At 40.7% G+C, this 16,783-nt stretch overlaps 1 protein-coding gene across 2 annotated transcripts in view; it reads left to right on the top strand.

Annotated features, from left to right (window-relative positions):
- The window catches only part of MED27 (mediator complex subunit 27), a 184,254-nt gene that overhangs the window by 146,441 nt on the left and 21,030 nt on the right, over positions 1 to 16,783 (top strand). The window contains exon 5 of one of the 2 annotated variants that reach the window (XM_038374524.2): positions 4,440 to 4,547. The exons of the other annotated variant lie outside the window; for it this stretch is intronic. Coding sequence (XP_038230452.1) covers positions 4,440 to 4,547 — 108 coding nt within the window. The remainder of the gene's footprint in view (positions 1 to 4,439; positions 4,548 to 16,783) is intronic. 2 annotated transcript variants of the gene reach the window in all.

Raw genomic sequence — 16,783 nt, 5'->3', positions numbered from 1 at the left:
CTAACAGGGTATCAACAGAAGAAGTTGAAGTTCAATGGGAAAAGTTTGCTTTAGAAGGGAAAAATGTTGCCCACTTTAATTAAATTGAAAAGTAGCAGATCTCTACACTGATAGTAGCGCCCTATGATTATCATGTGTGCAGGTCAAGGGGGGTACATTGAGTGTTCATTTAAAAAGGACTGGCAAGTGGGGCTTGACCTCCAAAAGACGAGACCTGCACTGCTGGAGCTCAGAATAGTAATATGGACTCTGTTCCACACTGAAGGGAGTTATGGGGAGCTCTTGTGGCTTCCAAATCTCACAGCATTCCCCACTTAGGTGACAGGCTATTTTACGGCCATTGCTGAGTGGAGTATTACTGGCCTCATTCTTTCAGTGACATTACAGAAATTACTGTTAATCATTCTTTACCACAGTAATCTTTCCAAAATTTCTGCCTCTAGTTCTGTTCCATTCCCTAATCCTCTTGACAGGAGCCACAACCCCTTCAGTTTGGGAATTACTCTAGTCCTAGAATAAATTAATTGCTGAAACCCCCACTCCCTCTTTTTCAGTCATAAAAACTACTGGAACTCCACTGTCAAGAAAACATTGGTATGAAATAGGAAACTTAATGTTCCAATACCTGGCAGCTGTGAAGAACCCAGCATGATGATTTTTAAAATGTAAGAGTGAAAGTTGCAATGTACTTAAATGCTAAAATTCAGAACGTTTAGCACATATTTCAATAACAGGTTCTTTCCTTTATTTGTTAGATTCATGTGTATAGATAAGTCATTTATAAAAGAGGGCAGGTGGCCTGGCAGTAAAGGTATGTTAGACTGGGTAAAAGACCCAGGGTAGATTTCAGGACTTTGTCTTCTATGCCCGAGGATGTAGCATTAACTTGCCAGTTGTTTACAAACACAAGTTTTTCTCCCCAACTCAGTCTCCATTCCAAGAAATTTAAGCCACATCATGTACAGGCTTTAAAGTCGGCCTCATCCAACTCTATGACCTGGGAGCAATTCCTGTCCTAGGCCTGGGGAAACTGAACAAATACATATGCCAGCTCAGATTCAGGATGATAACACTTGCCTCCATCAATCCATCTCTTCAGGTTTAAGACTGGTTCATAACTGGACACGTAATTCTACGTAGCCATCTACCTAGCCCACAGGATGCACCTGAGATTTGCATTAGGGTCCAATCACCGTCAGTCCAAAGTACTGCCCTGTGGACTCTCCACAGCATCAAGGATCTTCATAAAATGCCTAGCAGTCATGGTACCCATCTGAGAAGAAAGCATTCACTTCTGCCTGTACCTGGATGATTGTCTGATGAAGACAAAATTTGGCAGGAGATGGCAGCAAGCTTGGAATATGCCCTCTTCCTGTTCATCCAGCTAGGCATCCTGGTGAACAATAATAAAAAAAAAATAATCTCTTATCCTGTCACAGCTGTGTACAGGCCTCCTAGAGCCACTTTACCCTATTTACAGGGGTCAGTGTGAGGATGAGAATCTCACACCAAGCATTGAGAATTACTAAAAGTGGTACAATGATAACTAGGAGCCATGAGTTGAAATTAAGAAAGGAAGAATTAAGGCAAAAATCAGAAAAACTACAGAGAATGAGATTTATTAGTATATGCAATAGTCTGTCAAGGTTAGCAGTGGAAGCACCATCACTCTGGTGCATTTTAATCTAAACTGGACAAAGTCCTGGAGAACATACAGTAGAAAATAGTCCTCTACTGGCTGGGAGGTGGATTTAAGTAATCTAACAGATATTTCTCACTTTTATGATTTTCCATTGAGGGAAAAACTATGTAATGCTGTCTGTATAACTAATCACAAAGACAGAAATCCTTGTTGGACACACATCCTGTTAACAACCTTAAAACTCAAACTAATCTTTGAAAAGTAAATTGATATTACATTAAAATGCTTTCTTAATTATTGTATTTGGTCAGTAATTAAGGCTTATTTCTTTTCTTATACTTGACTGGATCCTACAGACTTCCTTTGACACTAGTTTTACTTTTTATATGTTTACTCTTTACAGAATAAATTAGAAATAGAAGGGTAAATATCCCTTTAAAACTATTGAAATTGAACCTTTTTTATTCTTGTAACTGTAATCTCCCCCTACCCCTTTTATTTTTTTCCCAAAGGGGCATCAAGCTAGCTTTCTTTTATTTCATTTTTTTTAATTAAGTCGAAGTTACAATGAAATGTTAACATACTACATGGTACATTACTTATGCAGGATCAGGTTAATATTCAAAGAATCTGGCTAAATATTCTGGCTTGCTGTTTGGGGATTCCTCCTCTGAGTGTGATAAAAAGGGTGACCCAATTTCTAAATAGGTATCCTTTTTTGGGCACTTACCATGTTTGTGTACTTGATGTGTGTGACCCTAAGAGCCCTAATGCCCACTAGCATAGGTACTCTGTCTCTCCTGAGACTGACCCAACTAGCTCACTTCACCCAATCTCTTGTCATGATATTTATCCAAAAGGTAAGTATGTAAAGTATCATCTAAAAGCTACCACCACTGTGGTTATTAATATCACTGTAAAATGCACATGTTAATGTTGTATGTGAAGTTATGAATTCCCTCTGTATGATGTTACTAGGACATGTTTTAAGACAAGACAACCTAGCCTAGGTAAAGGTGATAAACAGGTCTGTCCTAGACAAAGAGAAGTGAGTTTACCTCAATTTACATATTAGTAGTAAACAAAGCCATCAAGCTAAACCAGGGGGTTATCCTGCTCCTGAACTCGACAGAGAATTAATGTGGGTCCTGTGCCCCAGGGAGTGACAGGAGACTAAATCTCCCGGAGGCTTTCCTGACTTGTAAGACAAAAATAACCCCTTTGGAGATATAAGGAACAGAGAGATGCTGCATCTTTATCCTTCACCTTAGGAGACAAAGAAACGAAGCAATTTGATCTATATGATGGGTCCTGGCCAGGCCAACCAGTAAAAGCAGGAAAGGAGACCGTGGGTGAGAGAAACCATCTTGAACAAAGACTGCATCTTGGTTGATTAAGTTTTGGACTTTTAGCTGTGTGTTTTCACTTTTATTTGCTTGTAGCTATTTTTGCCTTTATCTCTTTTACTTGATATCACTTAATCTGTGTATTTTTGTTGTTAACTTGCTTTCATTATAAATCAGTAGTGTTGTGTAAGGTCCGTAAAGAGTGTACTTCTGTAAAGCTAACAGCTTGGAAGTGTTTTACTGTCTCCATAAAGGCAGTGAACCTCTCACTTTCTCTGTGAGGATCCAAGAGAGGGACTGATCCCTGCAGTAGGACGATTTGGAGGCAGATTTGAGGCTGGAAGGTTACTAAGGTCAGCCTACAAGGAGTAACCAGGTTGTGCAAAGCCAGAGGATGGCTTGTGGGCTACTGACAGTAGGGAAGCCATTTGTCAGGTTATAAACGAGTCTTTTTGTTATAAACCAAAACCAGTTATAAACTAGTTCTTTGTCCCCCATGTAGTAATGAGACAAACCCAGACATGAGCAAGGGAAGCCATAAAGTAGAGCATGCTGCTCCTCCCCCGACAGCATAACCTCTCACACATGGTGTGTGCGAGACCATGCCAGCAGGAGTGGGGGTCGTGGTGGTACGCTCTTCATTATGGCACCCCACATACAGTATGACCTTGAACACACAGTGCATGTGATGTCACGTGGAGGGGGATGGGCATGCCAGCAGGGGCAAGACCATGCCATTCCACACATATCAGATTGTGTAACATTCTAGGAATGTGAGAGTGGCCACAAGACACCCAGAGTTTCAAGGCAGACAGTGATTAAACCCATTACTGATCTGGGTGAACCCCAAAATGTCAAAGCTTGAAAGTTTTTCCAGTACATGTTTTACAATGCTACAATTGCATAGGAGAAGTCACATTACATGTAATGTGCAATACAAAGTCTAGCTGCTAACAGTAAAAAAAAAAAAAAAAAAAAAAAAAAAAAAACCCCTCCTTTTACATTTTTGTTAAAGTGAAAATGTTTTGCTTTAAACCCTCAACATGCATTTCAGGGATAGCATTAGAAAAGTCTGATGATTCTTTTTAAATGTATTTGTTATGCATGCAGTTATGTTGGGGAGGGTAAAATATATTGAAAACAAACACAATTGGAAACAATTTAAGGAAGACAGTTGTTTGGCAGTGTCATATCTGTACAGGTGAATTTCATGATCTAAAAAATTTTCAGACACAAATGGTCTACACTATTTACTTAATTCTGTATTTTATAATCTTCCTGTCTTCCTCACACATGCACACAGTATTTTTGATCTTTATTTTCATCTTCTTGTAAAATTTTGCAAACTGAAATTCCCACAAATGTAAGCAATTAACTCCACGACCTTGTGAACGCAGACTTCACCCAGCTCTCTTTCAGCTTTGTTTTTGTCCTTGTCTTGTTGTTGACAGGTTACCTTAGGAAAAGTGCTAAAAGTGATAGTGGTGATGCGGAGTCTCTTCATTGACCGGACAATAGTAAAAGGATATAGTGAAAATGTCTACACTGAAGATGGCAAGGTAGGGTTTTCACATATCTAGCAGGGCTAAACTTCATATTTACCTGATACCTGTTTTTTGAGAAACTACAAAAAAGAAGCCTCATCACAAGTATGTTTGCAAACCAGAAGCCATCACAAGAGGCTTGGCTGATGTTTTGCAAAGCTTTCGGCTTTAAATTTAGCACACTTCACTCAGATTTTTCATACCCAAATGTCTGATTTTTCTCTAAGCCCTGGTGCCCTTGCTTGAATTTCTAATTTATCACCTTACACCACAGTTGCCTCATTAATAGTGTCTACTGAGGAAACATTTTTTCAGTGTACCAGCACATCAGTAGCCCAGGGTTCACATTTCTCTTCTCTGAGAGCCACTGGGGAATCTTGGGCTAGTTTTATACTCAAGTTGATAAACTCTGTTATGAAAATCATTGGTATCCCTCAATAAGTTGATTGTTGGTAATAGTGCATCTCGAACAGCAGCTATTAAAGAAAGTATAACCTGTATTTCCTTGAGTGACTTTCTTTATGAAAAATTCAACCTGCTTGAACCTCTACTTTCTTTTGACTGCACACACTCCATATGGCTCTCTGTATAGCATCAGAAGATGTTAATGGGACCTGACAGCCTTCATCTTAGTTTTATTTTCTCTTTCAGAGTGGAATAAGCTCTCTTGCTGAGACACCCAACACAACTCACCCTTGCCAGTAACAAGTACTGAGCACCTCTGCCATTCACATTCTCTCAGGAGCTTTCTCCCCTTATTATGAATCCCATTAAAATACAAAGTTCTTTATAGCTAGATGAGCATGTGGCACCCATAGGCCATGTTTAATGAGAGATTTTTTTCATTCAAAAGAGGAACCCGAATTTTAGTACACAGCAGCATGTTATGTACTGACCTTTGAGTTCAGTGGCTGAGTTTGAATCTCTCTTCCACAGAAGAGGTTAAGAGCTCTCTGTTAAAGGGAAGTACAACTCTATTTTTCAGGTAAGAAATTCTCCCTTTTGGAGTGGGGAGAATAGAAATTGCTTGAAAGCCCACTGGTTTTAAATCTGCATGCCTAGTAATGCAGATTAGGTATACCCTTACTTATCCATCAGATGCACCCTGGACCAGGAGATATTCTGGATATTGGTGAATAAAAGGAGACTTTTAAAAACCATAAAACGAAAACTCTGGTTTTGCATGCAAGTAAAACGATAACCCTCCTCCTCTTATAAAGCATTTTTAATTTGATGAGAAGCGTGTACCATTTCAGCTTCACTTCCAGTCTTTGCCAACACCTGCAGTGAGACTGTATGAACTTGTCACTCACTCGTCAGCTCACTATTCCACTAGGCTAGTCTAGGACTTTACTAGTCCCAAACCTGAAGGCCCAGATTATTTGCAGGTATAAGAAGGTATAACTCCTTTGAGTTTGACGGAGTTGTGTCCACTTAAACCAGCAGCAGTTTTGACTTAAAAATGTTGAGTGAATAAATATGTAGCTTGCTAGTTTGCCCAACTGGAATGCATATTGACTAGCAGTGGGCTATCTGTTTTTCCCTAATTAAATATGTTGGTAATTGGAGAGGAAGAGTAGCGCTGAACTCTTGCAGTAATGCTCTTTACTTTGTGTCTGCTGGGAAGGCATGATTATAGTAAATTCCATTTCCTTTTCCCTTGCGACAGACGCTGTGGAAAAGCATTTTAGAGCGGTTGCCTACTGCAACTCCAGCTCTTCTACTCCCAGCCTGAACCAAAAAAGAGAGAAAGAGGAATAGAAGGAAATTGAGAGAATTGTGGAGAGATTTCAGACGTCATCTTTGAGAGAGAGAGAGAGAGAGAGAGAGAGAGAGAGAGTCAGTACTTAGGTTCGCAAAAGGAATAAGGAAGAAATTTTCCTTATGAGCAGGTTATTTCATAGGTGTCCATGTCATGATGTCTTGCTTGTTTCTTGGAAGCATCTGGTATTCATCACTATGAGCGAGACAGACGCTGCGACAGAAGCTGTGGAAAAGCATTTTAGAGCGGTTGCCTACTGCAACTCCAGCTCTTCTACTCCCAGCCTGAACCAAAAAAGAGAGAAAGAGGAATAGAAGGAAATTGAGAGAATTGTGGAGAGATTTCAGACGTCATCTTTGAGAGAGAGAGAGAGAGAGAGAGAGAGAGAGAGTCAGTACTTAGGTTCGCAAAAGGAATCAGGAAGAAATTTTCCTTATGAGCAGGTTATTTCATAGGTGTCCATGTCATGATGTCTTGCTTGTTTCTTGGAAGCATCTGGTATTCATCACTATGAGCGAGAAAATTCCTGACTAAATGGACCAATGGTTTCATCTACTGTGGTAATTCCTATGTTTCTGTCTTTATCATAAACCAAATAGGAAAGAGAAAAGGAGTACTTGTGGCACATTAGAGACTAAAAAATTTGTTAGTCTCTAAGGTGCCACAAGTACTCCTTTTTTTTTTTTTTTTGCGAATACAGACTAACACGGCTGCTACTCTGAAACCTGTCAAATAGGAAAGAGAAGTTAAAACAATAGTAGTAGTTACATTGTGCTTTGTGTTTAAATTGCTGTACAAACATCATTCACTTAATTTTCCCGATATTCCAGTGAGGCAGGTCCAATAACAGTTTAAGGTGAAATGTGCACAGGAAGTGGCTTGGAGGAAAGGATGGGGAGAGTTTGGACAGAAGAGGCAGCAGAATTAAGAAGAGCCCCCTTACTGGAGAGTTCCAAGACATAAATAGGAGGCCAAAACTGGAGGATTAAGTGATAAGATAAGGCCAGGAGATGATTTGAGGTTAGAGTGGAAGGTGGATCTGAAGAGAGACATGAAGGCAAATGTATGTTTGTCAGGGGCATGAATAAGTTTTATGTGGTTTTGATCTTTGAGAGGAAGAGTGTTACACTAAATGCTGAGATGTTTCGTATGAGAGTGGGGTAGATTTTGATACTTTTAAGGATCAGAGTTTAGGATTTATAGATGCAGTGAGTTTGGTGGATTCTCTTGGACACTGTTGAGCCACATAGGGTTGGCATAGTTAGGAACAATTGGTAGTTGCAGAAAAAAATTTAGATTAGAATAGCCAGGTTACTACAGGTCATTATGGAAGTACATTGGCAGAGCTGAGTAAGGAAGTTGCCAGATAGCTAGCTTCTACTCTGAGTGCAGCAAATGCAATTAGTCAATCATTTTTATTCTTATGAGAAAAAAATAACATTGTTTTCAAAATGAAGAGGAAAAAATAAATCTAGCAGGTGGTCTTAACCTAACATGGGGAGAAATTGGACAATGTTTGTTTTGTGTTTTTTTTTTGGTTTTTTTTTGTTTGTTTTTTAAAGATTTCTGCATACTGGCAAAGAAATAAGAACCAGTCATTTTCTGAAAAGGTCTGGTTGTATTTGAATTAGGAATAAGGCCCTACTTAACTTGCAATATTGTGGAAATTACGGATTCCACAATATTAAGCTTCCACCTAAACTTTGACAGCGGGAGTCCTGCCATGAGTGGGGCTGATAGCGGGAGTCCCCGCTCTCAGTGCCAGGCTGCCAACAGCAGAAAATCGCAGAAAAGTAATAATGGACTTTATTACCTCAAATAACAAGTTCTGTTGTTATTTTTCTGCAATTTTCCATGGCTTGTCCACAACTCAGCTGCAATTTGTTTTTGACAATCTCACTATTCAAGTAGGACCCTAATTATGAAGCATTAAAAAGACCTGCCGAACTTGCTTTTGCCAGATTGCAAACGACACCCCGCCCACCTTTTTGTTGGACTTTTTTGAAAAACAATAGGTGAGACCTGGCAGCTCTTTCCCTACAATAGATGCTGTATTCTAATGGTTGTGCAGTCTCCTCTGCTTTATTGCTGGCCCATTACATCCACCACATATTGATGCATTTTAATTAGTCTGTAGTTGTAGTGGTGGCATTGTACCTCCCCTAATTTCAAACTTTGACATGCTCCTAGTGCACTGGAATCCAGACATGGAGAGTAATTATTAGTAAGGCTAAGATTTTGTCGTGGTTATTTTTAGTAAAAGTCACAGACAGGTCACAGGCAATAAAGAAAAATTCACAGAAGCCCATGACCCGTCACTGACTTGTCCTAAAAATACTCATGATAAAATGGAACAGGGCTGGGCAGCTGTGGGGTGGCTGGGAGTTCCGGGGCCCCCTGTGGGGGCTCAGAGTTCCAGGGTCCCCTGGAGTGGTGCCTGGTGGGGAGTTATGGGAGGGTCCCCCTGCCCTGCCACGGTGCCTGGCAGGGAGCTGCAGGGAGTTCTCCTGCCCTACCGTGGCAGCTCAGAGCTTGGGGGCCTGCTGCCTCTGGCAGCAGGGATATCTCACAGCTCCCTGCTGCTGCAGGAGGCAATGGGACCCTGCAGCTCCCAGCTGCTGGGGCTGAAGTCATGGAGGTCTTTGGAAGTCACAGATTCCGTGACTTCCGTGACCTCTGTGAAAAAACCATAGCCTTAATTATTAGTAATGTCATCCAGATTCCCGAAAAAATAAATCCGTGCAGCTTATCCTTAAGGGCAGGCTTTCATGAACAGAGACGACAGTATCGTAATTCTGCTAATAGAAATAAAATTGCATTAAGATTTGTTTAGAGAGACAAGGTGGGTGAGGTAATATCATTTATTGGAACAACTTCTGTTGGTAAGAGAGACAAGCTTTTGAGCTACACAGACTCTTCTTCGGGTTTGTTTGGCATGCTGCCAGGCTGCTTTTCTTTAAATACAGAGATGGGGAAGAACCATGACGTGGCATATTTGGCATGGGTATTTAACATTACTGTGCAGACAAATTCCTAATTCTGCATTAGTTAGGCTTACTTAAAGAAACGTAAGTGTCTCAGTTGAATTATCATGTTAAGGAACTTGGATTATGTTAATGCTATGGCTTCATTAATTACCCCATATCAATAAAAAAAAAAAAGGCAGCTTTTAGCCTCCTAGTGTAAGAGAGGAAAAGAAATAGTAGTATCAAAGGAAAGCTTCAAAGACCGCCAGAACTGTCTCTTGGGTAATTTCTGATCCCTGCATTCTTTCCACTTCAAAGCTGGATATGTGTGTGTGTGTTTGGGTGGAAGGGGGGGGTTGAATCCGATTCCTCTAATAAGTGTTGGCACCAGCCGTGTTTGATATTAGATGCAGGGAACATTTTGATTTGTTACCGCCTTTGAAATCGTTCAGACGACCTTCAGAAAATGGTCTCTTGTTACTTATACTAGGGATGGGTGGGGAGAATGGGGAACTGGGGAAAAAAAAAGCCCCAGTTTAATTCAGATGCAGAGGATGCCCCGAAGTTGTGCTTTCAGCAGTTTTTTAGATACAAATGTGTATCTTGATTGAAAGTGAAAAGTTGAAGAATAATAGATCTGTAACAATGCATTCTTTAGTACGCCTACCTTATTCCTCTTTTTTTCATGGAGAAAAGTGTACAGTCATTTAAGATGCCTGCATGTGTTTTGGAGTTTTTTTAAACTTGGATAACATCAGGTCTATAAGACATGTATTACTTTTGTTGGTTTTCAGTATTCATGCCAAATCATGAACATTCTGTACCTCTTAAATTCATCCAAATGCAGCATATAAAATAGAAATTTTTAAAAATTTTGAATTAAACTGGAGAGGATCATATATTTGGCTCGGAGAATGATCATCACTGGAGATTGAAACTGAATAACAAATATGCTTTCCAATTATAACACATGCTTTGCAATCAATCAAGTCAACCAACCAACATTCAGTTTGATGAAAATAGCTAGAAAACAAACTCTAAATTAATTTTCTGTGTCTTAAATTGTAGTTAGCTTTACAAGCATGCGTATTTGTTACTAAAATGTAAGACTGCCTTTCCCTATTCCAGTGTTGCCTCGCACCGGTTATACAAAAGGGAACTGCTAATGTCGTCTTTCTCAGACACGTTCCCCACTAAATCCTGCCATTAGCACTTCCCTACTACCACCAAATCAAGTTAGTTTCATGTCCTGACCTTGAACATCCTTTTTGACACTCTCTCTATCTCTGTCTCTTCATTCTTGTATGTCATCATGTCACCCACTGCTCTGTCAATAATGCTAGCCTTGACTGCCTACTTGTCCAGTTCTCCATGCCAACTCTCAAGCATGAAACGTACTTCTTGAACTGACCCATAAGGTCACTCTACCTTCTCCTCCCTCCAAATCCCTCCACAAGACCCACTTCTGCTATGACATCTACAAGAAGTAGGCTAGTTAACCATGTCTAGGTCTGGGGCCAAAAAGTCCAAACAGTACTTTAAATGATTGGGAACTATTAACTTAGATACATTGCTAATCTCTGTAACCATGTGAACTTATTAATATTGCCCTCAACTTCTCTTCCTTTCACCATCTCAATCCCCTTCTCTTTTGTCACACTTTGGATATGTCTAATCCATCCACAGGATGTGATTACAGTTCAAGTGGATATAGCTGAGCTACCTTTTAATCTAGCTAGCTCGGGTACCTGCTTAGTGAAGCTGTGGCAGTGTGCAATTCAGCGAGGTCTGTAGAAGGCTGCCAAGAACCCTGGTTAAATTACTCATGCAGCTAGCACACACTTAAGCACACTCTCCTATAGCGTCACTACTCAGTACCTGAGCTACTTACATTAAAACTAGCTCAGATAGATACATACAAGCTGTAGTCTCCATGATTGCACTGTAGACCAGGGTTTCTTAGGACAAATTTTTTGGTGGCCTCGGAGTGTGGCCACCAACTCTTGCTGGTGGCCACTCTCACACTTTTTCCTAAAATACTTGATTAGCTTTAGGAAAACCAAATAAATATGCACAGGAGGCTGTGGCCACATCTGAGAAATGCTGCCGTAAACCTACCCTCACTTATTGTGACTTGTTTCAATTTAGTTTGTAACCTCTGTGGAGCAGAGATCATGCATTTCTAAGGAGTTCTGATCATTATTGGAGCCTTTGGGCATTACCATAATAGAAAAAAAATCAAAATAATTGTATAGCTATAATTTATTTTAAAGAAGGAGGTTGACCAAACAAAACTAACCTGTTTATATGTAAGAATGCAAACTTTAGCAGAACTTAGCAAATAGGATCTGTTCCTATTTCTTGCCAAACACTTAGAATGTCTGATTTCTCCTTTGTGTACAAAAAATTGTTAAAATGTATAAACAATTATATAATTAAATGATAAAGATAACTCCAATGCAGTGTTAACATTATACATTTAAGCCCAAGCGTAAATCTTTGCAGGATTGGGGCCGTAGGTTGGTATTGGGGGACAAGGGGGGCACGTATCATGTCTACCTCTGTACAGGGCTCCAGTCCTCTTTTGGCCATCTAGGTGCTACCCAAGAGAACTAATAATCAGGGCCCTGTGTATTTCATGGCACAATGGAACTAAAAATCATAGCTACTCTTAAATTCCACAGCAATATTAGTTTATTCTACTGCCATTAAATACCCTGAATTCCCATCTTCCACCCATATACACTCAAACACATCTCTGGCTCATAGCTGAAAAAAACTCATTGATCTAAAATTCTTCATTTTAGACTGTGTTTATTTTTCCGGATGGATTTTTCCTTACTCTCTTCAGGTGTCCTGGCTCCATTTCTTGGCTCCCATAATGCCAAATAATCCAGCTCAGAATCTCTTTCATCCTCCGGAGTGGGGAGCTTTTAGCTGTCTTCAGCAATTTTACCTCCCTGGCTTACTGGGCTTCATCTGGTATACTGTTGTCCATGCAACAGCCCAAACTTTTGGCTCCTGCCACTTCCTGGCTACAAGCTGGACATGCCCATTCTAACACCTTTTACTCTCTGCTGCCTGGCTCCATGGAAGAGCATGCACTTTAATCCCATTAATTCCCCTTTATGGGGAAAGTTGGGGCGCAAGACACAGCTAAATGTAGGTCCCAGATGGGCAGGGAGAGAGAAGACAAAATGCTGGGCACATAGCTACAACAAAACAGCAAATTCAGTGGCAGAAATGTTGAATGGCAGAAAATGCTGAATTCCATAGTATTTGGGGAAAATGCCAATTTCTATGGCTGCAGAACAATGGAGTCCACAGGGCTCTGACAGAAGTGAATGGATCAGGCCACACATCAGACTCCCTGCAGCATTTTACTTTTAATTCATGTTTTTGATGTTTTCTACCCAACTATAAAGGTTAGAAATGATTTTTTTAAAATGAAAGTTACATATCTCTGCAGCACAATTCTTCAATAAGTGTCATTTCCATGATAAGATTTGCAGATGAGAAATTATGACTATATGAGGCCCTATAGTAATAGGAAATAAGCTGGAGGTCAGGAAAGGAGGGAGGAAGTTGCCATCGTTGCTACCTCCACCGAGACAGTATATTCTGAAGGCTGTGTTTAAAATTGCACTAGCATATCAGTTGTGCTTGTGTAAATCAGTCCCTTGTTTGAGAAGTGCAACCTTAACTCCTATTTGTTTGGTGTTTTTAGCTCCTATATTCTTGAAAAGTAAAAGGCATTGAAACCACAGATAGGTTCAGTACCCACAACCTTAAATCTATCCTAACAAAAAAACAAAACAAAAACACCCCCACCTGTTTGGAAATCGAAGTACAGTTTTCAAAGGGGTATTTTATTTGGTTCCTGTAGACGAGTCCTCTCGCTTAATTCAGCTAAATGTGTTCTGTGTCAATTGTTGCTGAATCACTTACTCATGGACATAGGACCAGCAAAAGATTAGAAGAAATGCCCTTGTTACAGAGACAGGCTGAAGCTGATAAATATTCACATGGATCAGCACAATCTCCTACAAATGAATTTAGGAGATCTTGCTGGCTCTGAGGTGGCACATTGGTTCAACAGGACTCATTTATGAGATTTCATAGTACAGCTTTAATAAAATGAAACTTAAACACCGTATGCCTTATTCATTGCAAAACAAGGAATGTTTTATTTTATTAGATCCCTTCTTAGATGTGTGTGAAGGTTGGGGCAGAGCTGTCTAATGGCCAAAATCAGTACAAAGTCAGACTCCTGGAAATCTGTTGCAGCTCTGTGAACTTGAGCAAGTCACTTAACCTCTTTGTGCTTCAGTTTCCCCACTTGTAGAATGGGGATTATATATACCCTCTTCATAGGAGAATTCTAGAAGATAACATATTTTTTGTTACTTTGTTTTTTAAGGCTAGAAGGGACCATTATGACTGTCTCATCTTAAGCATGATGCAAGTCATAGACCATCATCCATTAATTCCCACATCAAACTTTTGTTTGAGCTTAAGCATAACTTGCAAGATCCTGCTTACATGAGTAGTCTTTAAATACATGATCAGAATATTAAAGACACTGAGTCACTCAGATACTACAAAAAGAACAGGAGTACTTGTGGCACCTTAGAGACTAACACATTTGTTTGAGCATAAGCTTTCGTGGGCTACAGCCCACTTCATCGGATGCATAGAATGGAACATATAGTAAGAAGATATATAGATATATATACACATACATACAGAGAACATGAAAAGGTGGAGTAAGAGGCTAATTAATTAAGATGAGCTATTATCAGCTGGAGAAAAAAAATTTGTAGTGATAATCAAGATGGCCCATTTAGACAGTTGAAAAGAAAGTGTGAGGATACTTAACATGGGGAAATAGTTTCAATATGTGTAATGACCCAGCCACTCTGTCTCTATTCAAACCCAAGTTAATGGTATCTAGTTTGCATATTAATTCAAGCTCAGCAGTTTCTCATTGGAGTCTGTTTTTGAAGCTTTTCTGTTGCAAAATTGTCACCTTTAAGTCTGTTACTGAGTGGCCAGAGAGGTTGAAGTGTTGTTCTACCGGTTTTTGAATGTTATGATTTCTGATGTCAGGTTTGTGTCCATTTATTCTTTTGTGTAGAGACTGTCCAGTTTGGCCAGTGTACATGGTAGAGGGGCATTGCTGGCACATGATGGCATATATCACATTGGTAGATGTGCAGGTGAACGAGCCCCTGATGGTGTGGCTAATGTGATTAGGTCCTATGATGGTGTCACTTGAATAAATATGTGGACAGAGTTGACATCAGGCTTTGTTGCAAGGATAGGTTCCTGGGTTAGTGTTTTTGTTGTGTGGGTGCTGGAGAGTATTTGCTTCAGGTTGGGGGGCTGTTTGTAAGCGAGGACTGGTCTGTCTTCCAAGATCTTTGAGAGTGAGGGATCATTTTTCAGGATAGGTTGTAGATCTTTGATGATGCGCTGGAGAGGTTTTAGTTGGGGGCTGAAGGTGACAGCTAGTGGCATTCTGTTGTTTTCTTTGTTGGGCCTGTACTGTAGTAGGTGACTTTCGGGTAATCTTCTGGCTCTGTCCATCTGTTTTTTCACTTCAGCAAGTGAGTATTGTAGTTTTAAGAATGCTTGATAGAGATCTTGTAGGTGTTTGTCCCTGTCTGAGGGGTTGGAGCAAATGCGGTTGTATCTTAGAGCTTGGCTGTAGACAATGGATCGTGTGGTGTGTCCTGGATGGAAGCTGGAGGCATATAGGTAAATATAGCGGTCAGTAGGTTTCCGGTATAGGGTGGTCGCTATGTGTCCATTGTTGGCGCATATAATACCTTAGATAGTCATGTGCCTACTACAAGTAAAGCATTTTGAGGGATTTACTGATTAATGGTGACGTAGAAATGCAAAATAAACTTATAGGACAGATTTTTTTTTTTAAGTGTGGACCTTATTGTATAAAATTCTTCTGATTCACATGGTGTATAAACCACCCTTGAGTACTGAAAACCTCTTAGCCCAGCAGAAGAATCTGTCCTATCTCGGGGCCTCTCATTTTACCCCTCTACCCCCACGAACATGATACAGTTCTGTGGTGACCTAGAATCCTATTTTCGACGTCTCCGACTCAAGAAATATTTCCAACACACCTCTGACCAACATATTAACCCACAGAGACCTTCCTACCAACACTACAAAAAGAATGATTCTGGGTGGACTCCTCCTGAAGGTCGAAACAGCAGCCTGGACTTCTACATAGAGTGCTTCCGCCAACGTGCACGAGCTGAAATTGTGGAAAAGGAGCATTGCTTGCCCCATAACCTCAGCCATGCAGAACACAATGCCATCCACAGCCTCAGAAACAACTCTGACATCATAATCAAAAAGGCTGACAAAGGAGGTGCTGTCGTCGTCATGAATAGGTCAGAGTATGAACAAGAGGCTACTAGGCAGCTCTCCAACACCACTTTCTACAAGCCATTACCCTCTGATCCCACTGAGAGTTACCAAAAGAAACTACAGCATTTGCTCAAGAAACTCCCTGAAAAAGCACAAGAACAAACCCACACAGACACACCCCTAGAACCCCGACCTGGGGTATTCTATCTGCTACCCAAGATCCATAACCCTGGAAATCCTGGATGTCCCATCATCTCAGGCATTGGCACCCTGACAGCAGGATTGTCTGGCTATGTAGACTCCCTCCTCAGGCCCAACGTTACCAGCACTCCCAGCTACCTTCGAGACACCACTGACTTCCTGAGGAAACTACAGTCCATTGGTGATCTTCCTAAAAACGCTATCCTAGCCACTATGGATGTAGAAGCCTCTACACCAACATTCCACACAAAGATGGACTACAAGCCGTCAGAAACAGTATCCCCGATAATGTCACAGCTAACCTGGTGGCTGAACTTTGTGACTTTGTCCTCACCCATAACTATTTCACATTTGGGGACAATGTATACCTTCAAATCAGCGGCACTGCAATGGGTACCCGCATGGCCCCACAGTATGCCAACATTTTTATGGCTGACTTAGACCAACGCTTCCTCAGCTCTCGTCCCCTAATGCCCCTACTCTACTTGCGCTTCATTGATGACCTCTTCATCATCTGGACCCATGGAAAAGAAGCCCTTGAGGAATTCCACCATGATTTCAACAATTTCCATCCCACCATCAACTTCAGCCTGGACCAGTCCACACAAGAGATCCACTTCCTGGACGCTACGGTGCTAATAAGCGATGGTCACATAAACACCACCCTATATCGGAAACCTACTGACCGCTATTCCTACCTACATGCCTCTAGCTTTCATCCAAATCATACCACACGATCCATTGTCTACAGCCAAGCTCTACGATATAAGTGCATTTGCTCCAACCCCTCAGACAGAGAGAAACACCTACAAGATCTCTATCATGCATTCCTACAACTACAATACCCACCTGCTGAAGTGAAGAAACAGATTGACAGAGCCAGAAGAGTACCCAGAAGTCACCTACTACAGGACAGGCCCAACAAA

This window comes from Dermochelys coriacea, chromosome 16 (genome assembly GCF_009764565.3).
Source record: "Dermochelys coriacea isolate rDerCor1 chromosome 16, rDerCor1.pri.v4, whole genome shotgun sequence".
NCBI lineage: Eukaryota > Metazoa > Chordata > Testudines > Dermochelyidae > Dermochelys > Dermochelys coriacea.
This window is presented reverse-complemented; position numbering and strand designations above follow the sequence as displayed.